Genomic DNA, 16656 nt, shown 5'->3' with positions numbered 1-16656 from the left:
CCCAAAACTTAAAGGCAATTTAGTTCACATTACATGTAATTTAAGTTTTCCAAATGATTGCCACTTTGACAATCCAGAAAGCCTACCATACCCAATGGCTATATCCAAGTTTAGAAATTTAAACAAGACACTTTGTTGTCATCATATTTCAAAGGTTCCATACCTTCTCGGTGATTTCTCATGGGCAGCTCCTCACAGCACTGACTCCTTCTCCTTCACAGAGCAACCAACAAACCCCACCTCTCTTCTCAACTAACCCACTCTTTTGTAGCACTCTTCTTACTGGACACAGCTGTGGCCTATCAAGGGCAGGCCTGTTCCTAATCTTTGGTGATTAGTACAGCTGCAAGTCCTCAGGTGTGAGACTACCTTCTGCACTATTTTCTTACATTCTATCCCTCCACAACACTTTCTAAACATTATGCTGAAACAACAGGCCTTTAAAACAATGGTAACAATAGCTAAGCAAAACCAGTTCTTAAAGGAATGTTCAGCTGCCTCTTTTCCCTACAGGAAATTCTTTCCCCAAGCTGTATGGAGTTCACCACTACTTTTAAACATTGAATTTTGTTCTAACAATCCAAAATCACCACCCAGAACAATGAATTCACATTCTGTGAGGCTCCTGTGTTCAAGAAGATTCCTCAGATCCTGTCAGATCCTCTCATCCAGTAAGCACAACCACAGTGCTCAATTCATAAGCAGTATTTATATGAAATAATTCCTTCTGAGCTTTACCATGTGGAAACCCTAAACAGGGATGTAAAGTGCAGACATTGCAGCTGTAGCATGTACAGAAGAACACAACCCTCAACACCTGAACCTTCCTTCACCTGAAGTAGGTATTTTCCTCCCTGAGCTGCCGCAATTCACGCTCCATTTTTGGGAAACGAGCCAGTTCTGCCTTCATGTTCTTGACAATTGCAGCATCATGTTCCTGCTGGGACAGCTTCTGCTCCAGATCCTGGACAACATGGGATGAGAACAGGACAGCAATGAGTAAGTTGGAATTTGTAAGAGCTATTTCTGCATTGTACCTTTTAAGCTCAAATCAAGGACTGGAATGAAGTTAGAAGGGAACTCAGGAGGTTATGTGGTCCAATCCATGCTCAAAGCAGGGATGACTCTTGTTTGCACTTTTAACACCTCGGCTGGTCTCTTCTCTCTACACCTGCTTAGTCCAAGCTCACAACAAAAAAAAAATCCTCAGTTACTCATTCTATCAACTGAACCAAATCTGTGATTTTCTTGTCCTCTATCCCTCCACCAAAGCAATGCAGAGGGAAGCATTTAAATAACCTGCAGGAATTAGGTAGAGAAAGAGACACAAATGTGCATTTCAATATTATGGTAAATGCCGGGGCGTTTTCCATTAAAAACCCAAATTATTTAGGGCTGTGTTGCAGACTTATATCTTGTTTTTCATCTTTTCATTTCAATGGAGAAAGTCTCCTCTTGCTGGCAATCAGGTTGGATTTACAGCAAGGCAGTGCGACTGTCAGCACTGCTCAAACCAAAGTTAACTCTCCACATCTGCCTCTGCCAGGAAGACAAGACAAATTAAAAAGATACACTCCCACCAACCTATGTGCCCATTTGGAAGCACAAAATGCATCTCTACACTGATGTTTAAGATAGTGTAGTTTTGAAAGCTTTACAAGTAATTGCACTTTCTAAACACAACTGCAGAGGAAAGATTTTCTGGGAAACAGAAAATAACTGTAGCTCATCACACACCATTTGAAAAAAGATCACTCTAGAAGCAGTCCTTTGCAGAGAAAATTTGTGCTGTGGCACAAGACCAAAAAAAGCATTCCTACAGAGCACTGCTTAAGGATATAAATCACCTTTCTATAGAGAAAGCATGCTTTTTTCAATCAATTGATACAAAAAAGGCAAAGTGTCATGTTACAGGTAATTGTGGGTAGCCTGGTCCATCCAAGCTCAACTCCTGCTAGCAACCAACTCAGGTACTTATATGACAAACTGACCTTTTACTTCTGCAACAGCCAGTTTTCTAAGAAGCAGCATTCTGTTCTTCCACTGAAGGTATTAAAATATAAAGCTTTATATAGGTCACAAAGTTTCTTACCTTAATCTTCTGTTCATACTCTGACAGTAAGGACTGGCTTGCTTGCAGTGTCTGGATTTGCTGACTTGCCTCCTGCCATTTCCTGTCAGATGAAGATACAAGAGGCACCTGAGCACCCAGAATTCAGGTACCAGAAACAACCCACCTTCAGAAGTCTCTGACCAACACAGTCAAACAGCACTAACAAGGTAAATGTAACTCTTATATAACATTTGCTCTTTCAATCTCACACTCATATCAGCTCCCTCTTATTTAGAGACAAAAATACCCATTCATTTTAATAAAAAGAAGCATATTGAGAAAAATACAAAAAAATCAAGCCACTTAACTCTAAGAACAACAAATATATACTCAGAATAAACAAAACTTCACAACTTAGAAATTGAAGAGCTGAAGTTAGCAAGCAAGAAAAAACACTCATAACTTTCAATTACCCCTCCACTATGATTTAAGGTTTCATATTTCTGTTCAGTCCATAAAGTTCAGATCAGCCTTTCCCACCCACATGCCTTCTGGTAACTCTCCACTGAAAACACGAAACATCACTGAGATTTAAAGCTCAAGTTTGTGGGGTTTTTTCCTCAAGGTACAATTAAAATTGCACCTCAGAGTTGGTTTCAAACAACAGATATAACCTGCACACCCAGATCAAAGAACCCCTTTGAAGAGCAGAAATCAAACACCGTTGAAAGTTTTCTGAGTGATGACAGCTGCACAAGACTGAAGTTCTGTTTGCCTTTTCCTCCCTACAGTCATTCATCCCTTGCTTACTTTTTTTCAACATCCAGCTGCTCCATCAGTTCCTGCTTCTGAGAGTCTTGGCTTGTCATCTGCATCTCTTGGTTCATTATATTCCATTGCAGCTCTGATATTTTCCCTTTTAATACAGTGATTGTCTGAATTAATGGAGAAAAAAAAAGGCATAAACACACAAGGCTGTGACTTTCCAAGCCAGATATTATGGATGATGACAGAAATAATTTCCAACAAAAAAGTACTAACATAATCTTAGAAACAAATCCACACTCCTGCAAACCTTCAGACCTGTAAACCTACCTCAAACAAATGCAAGAGAAAATAATTTTGCACTTTAATTTGCAATCCAAATTGTCATTTGCATTATCTCTTAAATAGGTGACCTCAAACTGGCATGAAAAATATCAAACTTTAAAGTTAAGTGATGTTTTTTTCTAAATATATTAACTCTAAATAAAAGCTCACAGGTTTGTTTCCAATAGCCATTACTCAGTTCCCTGTAACAGAGAAAAAGAGAAATATCTCAAAACATTACATATGCAGTGTGTCTTCTACACAGAGAGACAGGTAGAGTTCTCATCTTGATACTGATAGGAAGAAAAGAGCACAGACATAGAAGTGCAGCACACATCTTTCAGGTGGGTTTAGTTTCTCTAATGTACCATCACTCTCCCCTGGTTTTAATCACTGATTACTGGAACATTAAATCTGTTTACCTGCTTTATCACATTGCTACATTTCCTGTGACACCAAGGCAGGAGCAGGGCTTAAGGACTTAGTGATTGCTGATCAACATCTGGTACAGGAAAGTTACAAATTAAATAGCTGAACTTAATATAGTGATATCTGAGAAGGCTGAGGGTTGAGACGATGATCTGGGCACCAAATAACCAAAACTGTTACCCAAGTATTCATTCTGCAGTAGAATGCACGGGCATTTAAGACACTTCAGGAAGACCTCATCTACTCTACTGTTCTCCTGACTTCCCTGAACACTCTCCCACATTATCTCCTCCATCACTGTCCCTTTCTTCAGACTTCTGAACCCAGATGCTCGATGTTGCACCACACTTTTCTCTAGTTCTCCATATCACCTTGTCTAAGAAATCTCTTTTCCTTCTGACCTGCTCACTTGTATCTGGGCTTGGTTTGACTCTAAACTTACACAGAAAAGACACACACCACCATGGTTTATTCATTTCCAGGTGATGAACACAATGTTCCAGTTGTTTTTTTAATCAAAAAGGACATTTTCAAGTCACAAGAACTGCAAAGTCACCTGGAGCTATGGATGGATTAAAAATTACTCTGTTCTTACTTCATTAGCTTCAGCTAATTTGGTCTCCTTCTCTTGCAGCTTCTTACTCATTGTCTCCATGCTCTTCTTGTAAGATTTGTTCATCTCCATTTGTTCTTTCAGTTTATTTTCAGCCTCTGTTTCCCTTTCCTGGTACTGCTTTATGCGTGTGAGCAGCTCCTGGTTACGGTCAGCCTCTCGCTGCGCCAGGGAAAAAACACAAAGAGACTTAATAATAAAGCAGCAGAAAGGTGAAGCCATTTTTCCTTCTTTTGTCCTCATTCCTCCTTACTATGATTACCAATGGTAATTGCTTCATCATGAAGCAAAGTTACTCAGACCACAGCTTTAACCTAGCAAGGACAAAAATTTATCAGCAGTAACTCAATGGAATTACCCAAAGAATTACCCAGGGAAATGGAGCTGGAAAATTAAGAGACCACATCTTCCAAATCTCTTACAGTAAGACATGACTATGAGAATACAGATGTGGCTTCACAGACTCCATTGCACACTCTCCAGCAGATTAAAGATGAAAACATTCACTCTCCAATTTAAAGCTGACCCATGCACAGAAAATTGACTTTCAGAAACTCAGCCCTCAACAGCCGGGTTAATAAGACAAACTTCCCTCTGCAACTTCTGGAATTGAGGCCATTTAAAAGAAAATATTATCAACTAACAAATACTCTTGCAGTCTCACAACCTTTCATATACCATTTCAATTTACTCCTACCACAAATTGATCAATACTTATTGAAAAAAATGCATAATAAATTGCTTTGCTAATCAAAGCAACTGGAGACACAGATTTGCATAATAAGCAAGGATTATGCAAAGCAATGTGAGGTTCCTAAAACCTTTATCCACATGACTCAGAAAAACACAGAATCTGAGCAGGGTAATTACCACAGCGCTGGATTAATGCTGCTCCCTTTTTTTGTACCAGTATTTCAAGGGTTTCTGTGACTGACTCAGCTACATTCCAGTTTGAACTCTTCCTGGCCTAATCCCACATCACCTTACTTCAGAGGAAGGAGGAATTTAGTCACTGACTCCCTATTTCACAACCACACACTAAATCTGTCACCCTCATAAAATACAACAAAACATGCTTATTATTTTTTACAGATTTCTTTTTCAATAATCAGCCACATAGAAGACTTTTATTATGCTACAAAAGCCACTGATCCACAGCTTATTTCAGTAACGTCGTTAAGCAAACATATGTGGGCAGAAAAGCAGAACCCAATAAAAGCTATTAGTCCCTGAGTGAGGCTCACTGTTTTATCAGTGCAGGCTCTCTTGCGTGACACTGCATGGCTGGAACTGCTGCCATTCCAATTAATTACAGTCACACAAACCAAATGCTTGCAATTGTGCCAGCAGAAGTTTAAACCCTCTAGGAGAAAAATTATTAAATACTTCTGGGAGAAACATATAACAAATCCCTTTTGTTACTGCTACCCATGACAACTTCAGGGCTAAGCTAACAGAATCCAGTGATCAGATCACCAGCCTGTGAACCTAACGAGGCTTCACACTCTTGTGCACATTAGCAAGTTAGTGCAGGGCACTGAGAGAAGGCCTGCAGAGCAGTTCTTGTAGATGCATTGGTGCTGGCAACTTGACACCCACACCTGCAGTAAATGCAAACACAGTAAATGCATTCCAGATTCACTGAAGTCCTGCTCTGAAGACAGTGTCCATTAGCACCAGCCTTGCTCCTGGAGTGCACCCTTCAGTTTAGCTTCACTCCAAGACGAGAGTAACTATACACATTCTGAGATAGACCACTGCAAACCAACGCACATCCCTGAACCAAACCACTGATGTAAATGCTCTCCATGTGTTGGCCATGTTTTCTTTCTGTCCCTTCTTCATGTGGAAGTTCTTCTAGTACATTTTATTATGTATGAGAAGAAAATAAGACACCCCACTCACCTCATAGTTCCTGGCATTGGTATTGGCTGCCTTCTCCAGCTCGATGCGAGCTCGTTTGTGGCTCAGCTCCATCTGCATCTTCTCCCGTTCCACCTGCAGCAGCTGGGATTTGGAGTGGATCTGCCCAGCCTGTTCCTCCAGCTGGCCAGTTCATGTGTGAAAAGGGACATTGCACACCATTAACAGCACAACAGTATCATCCTGCCCTGTACTGCTCAGCTGATATAAATTTGCTATTTTACAAACTATCACCACATTTGTGGTACCTCTCACACCAGCTGTAGATGGAGAAACAAAGAATTCAACACCACGCTCAGAAACCCACATCAAACCAAGGTGAATTGGAAATAATCCAATTCCTGGTTCTTAAGTCAGAATTTCTCAATCTCTAGATGTAGCCTGACAAAAATCTACTTCTCTATCTAAAAAGCTAATTATGAACTCCCCAAGCCTAAGAAGCACAGATCACTCTCCCAATACAAGTAACTCCTGAGCAAAATAACACATTTTTCCATGAGCTCTGCAACATAACACTTCATTTTTTCATTCAAATTACCTGAGAGCACAGACAATACTAACAGAATTGCTTACATCCTGGTGATGTAGATCCAACACACAGCCAATGGAGACTCTAACCATTGAGAGCCTCCTGCAACTACTGCTGCCCCCAGAGATTCAGCACAGACAGAAAAAGCTTAAATTTTTTTCAACATTCCAAATGCAAAGCAGATTTACATTAAAAAGAAGCAAACTTATTTTTTACTTAGAGGCTAAAATAGAAATTATATTAAGATACAGAATAGAGAACCTTCATTCCAGCTTAATAAACAGTCCCTAGGATCTAAGATGTCAATTTATTTTATGCTTTATGAGCCTGAAACTGCTAACAGAAAAAAAAAATGTAAATAACCCAGGTGGATAAGAAAGCACAACTGGTTTGCATATCAAAGCCACAGCTCAATGCAAGTCTCCTGGATGTGTCCAGGCAAAGAAGCCTTTAAATCCTGAAAAAAGGTAACAAAGTGTCTTACTAGAAAAATGTTAAGATATAAAGCTCCTTTGTTCAGCAATATGAAAACAACTCAAAATTTAATTTCCTGAGCCAGTACACAGCTATAACTAGCAGGGAATAAATTCAAAGGACCTTTCTTAAACTTTTACAAAACAGAAATAAACCTGTTTGACACTGTAAAAAAAAAAAGATATATATTCTGGAAAAGATTCCAGAATGGTGTCAGCAAGCTTCCTTTATTTGTTTGTGTCAATTTCAGAATGTCAGTTTCAGAATGTCAATTTCAGAATGTCAATTTCAGAACAACCGGTCAGATGTGAATGAAATTCCCAGCTTCTGGAATCAAAAGGAGCACACAACCACACAGAAGTGATACTGCAGGAATCACCAAGATGAGGACTCCTCACCTGCATCCTCTGCTGGTACTGCATCTGTAAGGAGCTCTGAGAAGATCCTGGTGTAGCCAGCCCAGACACTCCCTCCATACGCTGTGAAATGAAGTTGTTGAGGGATCTCAGGGTGGAGAAGACAGTGGTATTATTTTCCAAGTCCTCCATGGCTCTGGAAATGGACAGAAAACCATCAGCAAAACACTCAGAGCAAGATGCTCTGCTAAAGAGGGATCCATCCCTGCCCTGAGGAAACACTAAACACGAGGTCTTCCAATTTACAGAGTAAAAACCAATCTGCAAATCACTGCTGAGATCCACAAAAAACATGACCCCACCCAGACAGAAGTTATAATTTTCACTGAAATGAGAAAAAGATACAAGACAGCCTCTTTTTCTCTGACCAAACCAAACTCATTGTTCTTCCCCCTAAATTTTGAAGCTGATGGAGCAGAACTAACTCCACAGTAGCAGCAAACCCTTCCTGCTACACAACTCGTTTCTGGTTTCCCAGAAGCACTTTGGACTCTAATTTCCAACAAGAAGGCTTCCCAAATCCACTGATCACTTGTCTAAGTGAAACTGCATCTCATCATTCACATAATGAGATGTAGCTCTTCCTTCCAATTCAGAAGGGGACTAACTAGAAGACCAAAGATGAATCAAGCTCAGAAAGGCCAGCAAGGTTTCCCAGGAGATTTCAGGAAACCTTAGGTGAGTCCCTCCAGTGACTGCACGCTCCGTAACTCCCCAGAAACACCGGAAAGGTCCAGGACCAGGAAAGGCAGGCACAACACCCACATGGCTCGTAGTACAGACAGAGAGCTGGGGCTGGCTCCTGCATCCGCGGGGTCACACCGCAGCCACTGTTTGCATTCACAGTTTGCATTCACAGCATCACGAGCAGGCGGCGGAAGAGCGGCGCAGAAGCAACAGATCTGCCAAAACCCAAACTGAGCGCTGGATAGCAAACGCACCTGCCGGCAGGCAGCTCCAGCAAGCCCGTTCGCAAACCTACTAACAATGAAGACGACACTTAGGTGTGGGACCCGGTCCGCTTCAGAAACCCCCGTGACCAAGGCTCCCCCGGGGCACGCAGCGAACACCGAGAGCGGCCGCGGCGGGCACGGGGCAGCTCCGGGCACCGAGGAGTTCGCCCGCACGACTCCGGCAGGGGCAGAGAGGGGAGGGACGGGCGCGGCCGGAGCCCTCCTTCTCTCCCCTTTCCCCCGTCCGTGCCCCTTCCCCGTCCCTCCCTCGGCGCTCACCGCCGCGCGCCCCGCTTGGATCTCCCTCCTCGCCCCGGCCACGGGATCTCGCGGGAACTCCGCGCCCGCCTCTCGCGAGAACGGCGGCGCCGGCAGCCGTAAGGGCGGCATTATGCGCGCAGCACTCCCCGCGCTACCGTAATGCCCCGACAGGCTGCGGGGAGCTCGGCCCGCCACCCCAAAAACCGCCCCGCGCCCTCCTGCTCCGGCACCGAGCCAGTCAGCTGCCCCAAATGAGCTCCTGATGATGAGAAAGCCTGGGAGTCTTAAAAACAGCCTCTCGTATAACTCATGCCACAGTCAGCCTGTAAAAATAGTATTTAATATAAAATTTGTCACTTTCAGATAAGGCAGCAGCTGAATTTATTTGTGCAGACTTCCGACAATTCAGTCATTCTCCCTACTGGGATCTTAGGAACATCTTGTGTTTTTGCTTGAGAAACACCACTGGCCACACCTAAAAAGCACTGAGGAGATGATCTGCATGGCCATGACCCTGTCCCACTGCCACTGACTGGATTTATGAGTGCCAGGAAGCAGCAGCTCCTAAATATAACCTGTGTCTGCAGGAGAAGCAGCAGAGCCATGGGGCAGAACATTCCCAAGGCAGCTGTGCCTCTCACATCCTGCATGAGGATGCAGATCCTGATCTGCACAGAAACATTTTCTAAAAGGCACTGAATTGGCTCAAACTCAATTTGCTGTTCCCTCCCATTCTAACAATCATCTTTCTGATCAATCTCATGTATGACAGCATTAACAGTGCAATGGTTTTCAGGCACGCATTAAAAACTCATATAATCAGTGTTTTATTTTCATTCCCACTACTCCAGCCCCAGAGGTTGCCCTTCAGATTATTCCTCTCCATTCCCAACCATTTTGTCCACAAGTATTTGAAAAGCCTGATGAACTTAAAGAAGAGTAGCAAACTTCCCCAAGGTCTTAATGGCGGGATTTTCCTTTAAACACCCACTAAACTGAGATTTCCAACCAATGTCACAGGATCTGCAGCTCATGACTTTCATTTCCCTCTGTACAGCCTGGCCAAGTAATAAGATTCCGCAGAGTCCTTCCGGCTGGCCTGAGGCTTTATAGTTCTCACATCCTGGAACCGCTCCTTCAGTCTGTTTTGCAGCAGGCGGGCCTCGGATCCATCCCAGAATTTACAGAGCATCGTTCCTTTTGGCTTTAAAATGTTTTGGGCTATATCCAGAAGGCCTAAACACAGTCTGATCAGCTTCTGATGGTCCAGCTCTTTAATGCCCGTGGCGTTGGGGGCCATGTCACTCAGGATGACATCTGCCTTCCCCAAGGGAAGCAGGCTCTGGATGGCCCTCAGCGTGCTGGGCTCTGCCATGTCAGTCTTCGACAGGAAAACTGCTCCTTCCAGAGGAGAAATCTGCAGCAGGTCAACGCCAAGCACGAAGCCAGTGGGGACAGCAGGATCTGTAAGGATGAAGGACACAGGGAACACTCAGAGTGGCTGCAAAAACCTGCACATGCACGAGCTCTGTGCCAGCAGACACAAGCCACCCCCTGCCACAGCTGCTTTCTGGTCCCCTGGCAGTTTGCTGGGTGCATCTGGATGGAGGGTTTGCCATAAGCCCATCCATTTGAGACATAAAAACTCAGCTACTTGGGGTAAACAAGGAGGATTTTTCTTGTTTTTCTGTTGCTCTTACAAGGCTGACAGTCCAGAAATCCTTGATAATGGGGCAGATGATAACACCTCACTTTGTAAATATCAATGGCTTCACTCATATAAACCATGCAAAGCAGTTGCTTCCATTTTTCAAGAAGGGAATAATATTTCAAATAAGCCAATATTTCAATTGCTGGAGGTCACACCAATTTCAAAACTGGATGAAGGGATCTTCCCCACAACAGCTAATCAGATCACTAGTGCCACATGGTATTTTTTATTTCATAAACACAATTTCTCTACATGAAGATTTACTAAGCTCACCCCTTCATGTTTTTATCAGTGACTCTGGCACTTGCCAGTACCCATGTCCCCTCCCCATACTGTTGCCATCATAATATTTCCTTGATTTCATAGTATTTTGATTCAGATTCCATAGTATTTCACAGACCTCTCACACACTTCAAGAGGAGTACCATCCCCATCTTGCCTGCCAAAAAATTGCACTTACCAGCACCTAAGGCATTGACCCTCTCTACAGCAACCTGGCTCCAAGCACCAGGTGCTGCTCCACAGTCAAGAACAGAAAATCCTGGACGGAGAACACAGAGCTTGTCGTCAATTTCCAGCAACTTGAAGGCGCTTCGGCACCGGTACTGCTGCTGCTTCGATGCCTTGACAAAAGGATCCTTCAAGTGCCGCTCCAACCACCTCTGCTCAGTTCCAGTTTTCCTTAGAAACTTCACCGTGGTGTGCAGGCATCTTCCCATCCAAAGCCAGGAAGAGAAGCAAGTCAACCAGTTAGTACATAACCACCTGCTGTGCATTAGAAAATTCTCTATAGTAATTAATTCCAGCCACTACAGGCAGCCAGGGAGGATGTGGAGTGTCCCTGTCGGGAGACATTCTCAATACAGCTGGACATGTTCCTATATCACCTGCTCCAGGGTCATTGGGCTAGATGGTCTCCAGAGGTCCTTCCAACCCAAACCATTCTGTGATTCTAAAAAGAAGTCCCCAAATTTGAGATTTCTGGCACCTTTACTTATCAGGTCCTATCACAACAGCAGGGTCAGATTTTGGATGAGGCCTCACGTGCTATCCTGAGCTAAGGGGGGAAAGAGATCCCACTCCAGCTTCTGCTGAGGTGTTTTAAGGACACGACACGGCAGAGTGATCCCAGCACTCCGGAGCTGCCTCAGCGGGGCCGGTGGCCTCCGTGAGCCGCTCCGAGGAACGGAGGGATGCTCGAGCTCCTGCAAGCTCCTGGAAGAGCAACCAGGACCCCCGGCCCCTGCCCGGGCGGAACCCAAACGCCCATTAACCCACTTCTGAGGGAAACTCCAGGCGCCGGCACTAGCGGCACCCCACCGTCCCCCTCGTGGGCGCCGGGATCACCTCAGCGGCCCCGCCACGCACCTGCCCCCGGCAATGACAGCTCCGCCCGCGCCCGCCATGGCCGCCTCGGCCCGCCCCGGCCCGCCTCCCCTCACGGCGGCCGCGGGCGGGGCGGCGGCGGCGCGGGAAGAGCGGGGACGGGCCGCGGCTGAGGGTGACACCGAGGCGGGCGGGAAAGCTGCGAGTGTGGGGCTGAGGTGCGCGGGGACGGGGATGGGAGAGCGGGGGGGTCAGGGATTGGGATCAGGGATCAGCGATTTGGGGAAGGGGCGCTGGGAGTCAAGGATTCGGGCAGGGGATGTTGAGGGTGATACGGGATTCGGGGAGGGAGTTTAGGAGGAACAAGGATTTAGGGAAAGCGGATCGGAGATGCGGGGAGGGGTTTCTGGGGGCTCAAGGATTCGGGGAAGGGGTGTTGATGGTGGTCGGAGAATCTTGGGGGACAGGGATTTGCGGAGGGGATCAGAGATTTGTTGAACGGGTACTGGGAGTCAGGGGTGCTGTGAGAGGGTGTTAAAGGTGGTGCAGAGGTAGCAGGAGTGCGAGGGTCAGCGGGAGCGGTAGAGAGGTAGGCACTGGGAGAGGTGCTGGGGGACCGGGCTTTAGGGACCGGGCATTGGGTGTTCGGGGCTCCGTGCACCCCCGGGTCCCCTCGGCACAGCGTGTCCGCCTCGTCCTTCAGCCAGGAGCCATGCACACCTCCAGACTCTTCACCCTCGTCCTGGTGGTGCAGCCGTCCCGCGTCCTCCTGGGCATGAAGAAGCGCGGGTTCGGCGCCGGGCTGTGGAACGGCTTCGGCGGGAAGGTGCAGCCCGGGGAGAGCATCGAGGAGGCTGCCCGCAGGTGAGGACCGGGCCGGCGCCACGGGGGCAGGTATGGGACAGGTGGAGGTGTTGGACCATCGGCTGTGGGCTGCAGGTGGAGGTACCACGGCTCTTCTGGTCAGTGACACCCTCGTGTTACCCACCAGTGCAGTCATGACCCACCTCTGAACACCTGCTCCACAGGTGATGAGGGATCACCCACATGTACAGAGAAACAGGATTGCTTCTCTGCACAAGGGAAAAAATCATCACCTTTGTCACCTGCTTATCTTAAACTCATCCAGTCTGTGAGCAGCTGGAACTTCCTGTGTCCTCCCTCCAATCTCCTGGACTCTGCTCTAAACTGAGAATGAGTCTGAGTGGTGGATAGAGGTTCTGGCAATCTTCAGAAAGGTGCAGGGTTTAATTTTGGCTATATAGCAGAATTACAACTAATTTAATTTAAATAATTAGCCAAACTGCTTATTATTTGATCGTATGGTGTGACATTTTTAAGTGCTAATGCTGAGTTGTGGAATTGATTTTCATCAGTAAAAAGGCAGAGTGTAATTTCTGAACCCTTTAGTACTGATTTCTTGTAGTTCTTTCATCTGTCTGGTCATTAAAATGAAGTAGCAAATCACAGCTGAATTGCTAAACTCCTCTAAAAATTAGGCACCTTGTTCTTCACATGAATGTTGCTAATACAAAGCCATGCTTTGCCATCTCCTCAGTTTCTTATAACATGCCCAAAGCTGCCCTTGCACCTGCAGGAAGATCAGTCGTGGTGTGCTCAGCTGATTCCCAACAGCTTCTGCCCTCAACAGCCTCCTCAGCTGTGCCAGCACAACCGCCTGGGCTCTGTGGTGAGCTGGGCCCAGGGACAGCAGGGTCTCTGTGCAGATGTGCTCCCAGCAGCACGTGGCCTTAACGTACCTGACACTTCATCGTGGCGTTTTGTGTAATTTATCATCTCTGAGTGGAGGGAAGGACACAAGCTTTGTCACTTAACATCTGCTAGACTTACCTGCCACTGGCTGTGGGGTAAATCTAATGGTTTAATGTAGCATTTGATTTCCTTGGTGTGTTTACCTGTGCCGGCCCCAAGTTTGACACCGAAACCTCTGTTCACACAAGATGTCAAATGCTAAAATTTTCCTCAATCCAAATGCAATGTGCCACAGCACAGCCAGCACCTGCTGCTGGGGACTGTCCCCATCCCTTCACCTGTAGTTTCCTCCAGAATGACACAACCAGCTCCTGCTGAGGTCAGCTGGGCAGGAGGCTGTCCCCAGAGCCAGGAGCAGCTGGACACACCGGCCACCTTGCTAGCTGGAGCACCACTGGTGCAGTGCTGCCTCAGGGCACAGCTCTGCTGCAGGAAGCACCACACACACCAAATCAACTTGTACCACTTCCACTCTGCACTGGCAGTTGAGGTCTGAGGTTGTGGTTCCACGTTGCTCTGTCTCAGTTGGGTTGGCAGAGGCAGCAGGTGTGAAGTCTCAGCACAGGTAGTTAAACATTAAGCCAAAACATGAACAAAAGTTCCCAGTACCAGCAAGATTTCCGTCTTCTGCTGTGTACAGCACGTTCCCATGAGCACCTGGGCAGGTCCTCAGAAGCACTTCTTGTAAGGGGAGCATTTAGTGAATGAGTTATTTCTAGTTTGCCACCTATAATGTTTCCACTTGCTACAGACAGAGCCAAGCAGCTGATGGATAAATTGCCTGGAGAACTGTAGTGTTGTGCTTTGTTGTTCAATTATCAGTGCCTGTAAAAAGAGGCTTTTAGAATCATTGCTGGAAAACTGCCTCTATTTTAGACATAGATAGCTTCTCAGAAGATAAACTAAAATTAGCCAAGACATTCATTTGAAGTACAATTTTGAAAGATGGGATCCATGAAACCAATGCCAAAGAAAGCTGGAGCCTTAAAATCATTTCCATTACATTTTAAAATTGTTGTTCCTGCCAAATAGGCAACTGCATTAATTATTAACTATAACTAAAGATACAGAGTTTCAGGGTGTTCCTTATTTTTGTACATTAGAAAAACCATGACTAACTTCAAGCCATGCTGCTTCTGTTACAGGGAGGTAAAATAAAAAAAGATCTGAGCACAGAGCATAAAGAGAGGAAATAATTGAATGTGCTTCAAGTAGCTGTGCATGGTGGTGCGTGGAAAAGAGCTGGCACAGCTCTCCAAGTGCTCTTAAAAGTCTTGCCTTCTGGCCTCTGCTTATGCTCAATGTGCTTCCAAGGAGCAGAAAGGCAAAGTTTGCACAAGTGCTTTGTGTTTTTTACACTGCATTTGAATGGGAACCAGAATTCTCAACCTTCTGTGTGCAAATGGTGTGATGGAGTGTGTAATTTAACTAAGCTTCAGTTTGCTTTAGAAGTAGCTGATTGTGTAGCTTCTGACCTGCTTCTCCACAATTCTAAAAGGTTCAGCTTGAAGTTGGCAAAGCCTTTTACCTTTCTGAATGAAGTGTATCTTGGAGTTCTGAAGCCACACCCAGCTATAGTCAGATGACTTCACATACCCACTTCTCCCCTATGTCAGAGAGGAGCTGCATGTTGCAAGGACTAAATTTTACTAAATGATCCATTTTCCTGAATCTTCCCCTTCCAACATCGGCTGTTTTCCTGCCAGGCTCAGGAGCCTGAAATAACACATGATCCCACCTAAACTGGCTCCACTGTGGTGTTGTAGTTTTGTGGCTTGGTGCAGGTCAGAACCCTGCTCTGTTGTACTGTAAGAGCTTTCAGTTTTGGTTCACTGGAAGGGTTTTAAATGTGTGAGTAAAGCTAATTACTGCATTTTTGTCCTCCCACTGCTCACTTTCATGTAAAAAGGCTTTTTCTTGTGCAGGGAGCTCCTGGAGGAGAGTGGACTGACTGTGGACACCTTGCAGAAGATGGGTCAGATCACATTTGAATTTGTAGGCAACTCTGAACTCATGGACGTTCACATTTTCCGGGCAGATCACTTTCATGGAGAGCCTACAGAAAGCGAGGGTAGGTGGCTGGTCTGGGGAAAGGAAGGAGGTGCATGCTCTTCTGAGACAGCATTGCCCTTAGGAAATGGAGAAGTATTCACACTAAAATGCCTCCCAGAAGGAAGGCAGCTGGGCTGTAGAGGGAAGCTGCTTGTTGACCAATATTCACAGTGTAGGCAGCAAAAATCCATGAGCAAGTCCCATGCAGAGTTCTTTTGTTTTCTGCCACCAGAAATGCGGCCCCAGTGGTTTCAGCTGGACGAGGTGCCCTTCCATTGCATGTGGCCAGATGACAGCTATTGGTTTCCCCTGGTGCTTCAGAGAAAGTTGTTTCGTGGCTATTTTAAGTTCCAAGGACAAGACACCATCCTGGAGCACAGCCTGAAAGAAGTGGAGGAAGTTTAAGAAAGCAGAAGCATTCAGCCCACGTGCTACCGCCCACATTGGGCTACAGCATCCTGAGTATGACTTATGAGGGTCTCCTTGCTTAGTTCTCCAGAAAACAAGACTCATTTTCCAGGTCACTGCAAAGTAAGGAAAGTAAGTGGGTTTCTTAGAGCAGAAATAAAAGTAACAAGATTTTCCATGCTGTGAAGTCCCTGGTTGTGGTAGGCTTTGGTGGTTATGTGATCACAGCTATTAAAAACTTAAGTGTTAACCATTTTTAGTGGCTTAAGCTTTTTCTTTATGGGTAGATTTTTTTAATTATTATTATTAAAAATACTTTTTTAGTAAAAGCATGTGTTCTGTTATAATGATGCTGTGAAAGCCTTTTGAAAAGTTCAAACCAGAGATTCCTTCAGGATCCTCCAGCTGAAGGCAGTGTGAGGTTATTGGAGTTAAGAAAGCACAAGCCAGAGGTAGATGTACAGTCCTATCTCAGCCCAGCTTTCACCATTGCAGCTCCTGCTGTGAAGTCAAACTATTTGAGCATTTCAGGTAAAAATATGCTGAATCAATTCAACTTGCAGCAAGTTCATGTTGCAAAGTGCCATCCCCTAAGGCTGCAGGCTTTGTCCCAGGGCAGGAGCAGGTGACTGCTCTGCACTGATGT

At 45.5% G+C, this 16656-nt stretch overlaps 3 protein-coding genes across 5 annotated transcripts in view; 1 reads left to right on the top strand and 2 right to left on the bottom strand.

The window, feature by feature from the left end:
* Positions 1-8794, bottom strand: part of MAD1L1 (mitotic arrest deficient 1 like 1) — a 345841-nt gene extending 337047 nt beyond the window's left edge. For 2 of the 3 annotated variants that reach the window (XM_084216165.1, XM_084216167.1), the window contains exons 1-7: positions 8468-8565; positions 7509-7662; positions 6090-6230; positions 4167-4346; positions 2864-2988; positions 2093-2174; positions 834-964 (exon numbers count right to left, since the gene is read on the bottom strand). In XM_084216165.1, coding sequence (XP_084072291.1) covers positions 834-964; positions 2093-2174; positions 2864-2988; positions 4167-4346; positions 6090-6230; positions 7509-7658 — 809 coding nt within the window. In that variant the 5' untranslated portion in view covers positions 7659-7662; positions 8468-8565. Of the gene's footprint in view, positions 1-833; positions 965-2092; positions 2175-2863; positions 2989-4166; positions 4347-6089; positions 6231-7508; positions 7663-8467; positions 8566-8758 lie in introns of those variants that run through there. The other variant, XM_084216166.1, reaches the window with a different exon arrangement.
* An 876-nt stretch (positions 8795-9670) lies between these two features.
* MRM2 (mitochondrial rRNA methyltransferase 2) lies at positions 9671-11857 on the bottom strand (the record flags this gene model as incomplete). The annotated part of the gene is made up of 3 exons (XM_084216578.1): positions 9671-10204; positions 10912-11162; positions 11820-11857. 3 exons carry the CDS (start codon positions 11855-11857, stop codon positions 9780-9782), a joined length of 714 nt encoding a protein of 237 aa, XP_084072704.1. The 3' UTR covers positions 9671-9779.
* A 49-nt stretch (positions 11858-11906) lies between these two features.
* Positions 11907-16256, top strand: NUDT1 (nudix hydrolase 1). Its single transcript, XM_084216365.1, has 4 exons — positions 11907-11995; positions 12481-12641; positions 15476-15621; positions 15835-16256. The coding sequence occupies exons 2-4, from the start codon at positions 12490-12492 to the stop codon at positions 16005-16007; spliced, it is 471 nt and encodes a 156-aa protein (XP_084072491.1). The 5' UTR covers positions 11907-11995; positions 12481-12489; the 3' UTR covers positions 16008-16256.
* The last annotated feature ends 400 nt before the right edge of the window (positions 16257-16656 follow it).

The sequence above is a fragment of the Fringilla coelebs genome (genome assembly GCF_963513975.1).
Source record: "Fringilla coelebs genome assembly, chromosome: 16".
NCBI classification, from domain to species: domain Eukaryota; kingdom Metazoa; phylum Chordata; class Aves; order Passeriformes; family Fringillidae; genus Fringilla; species Fringilla coelebs.
Note: the sequence above shows the minus strand (reverse complement) of the source record. Positions and strands in the feature narration are given on the sequence as shown.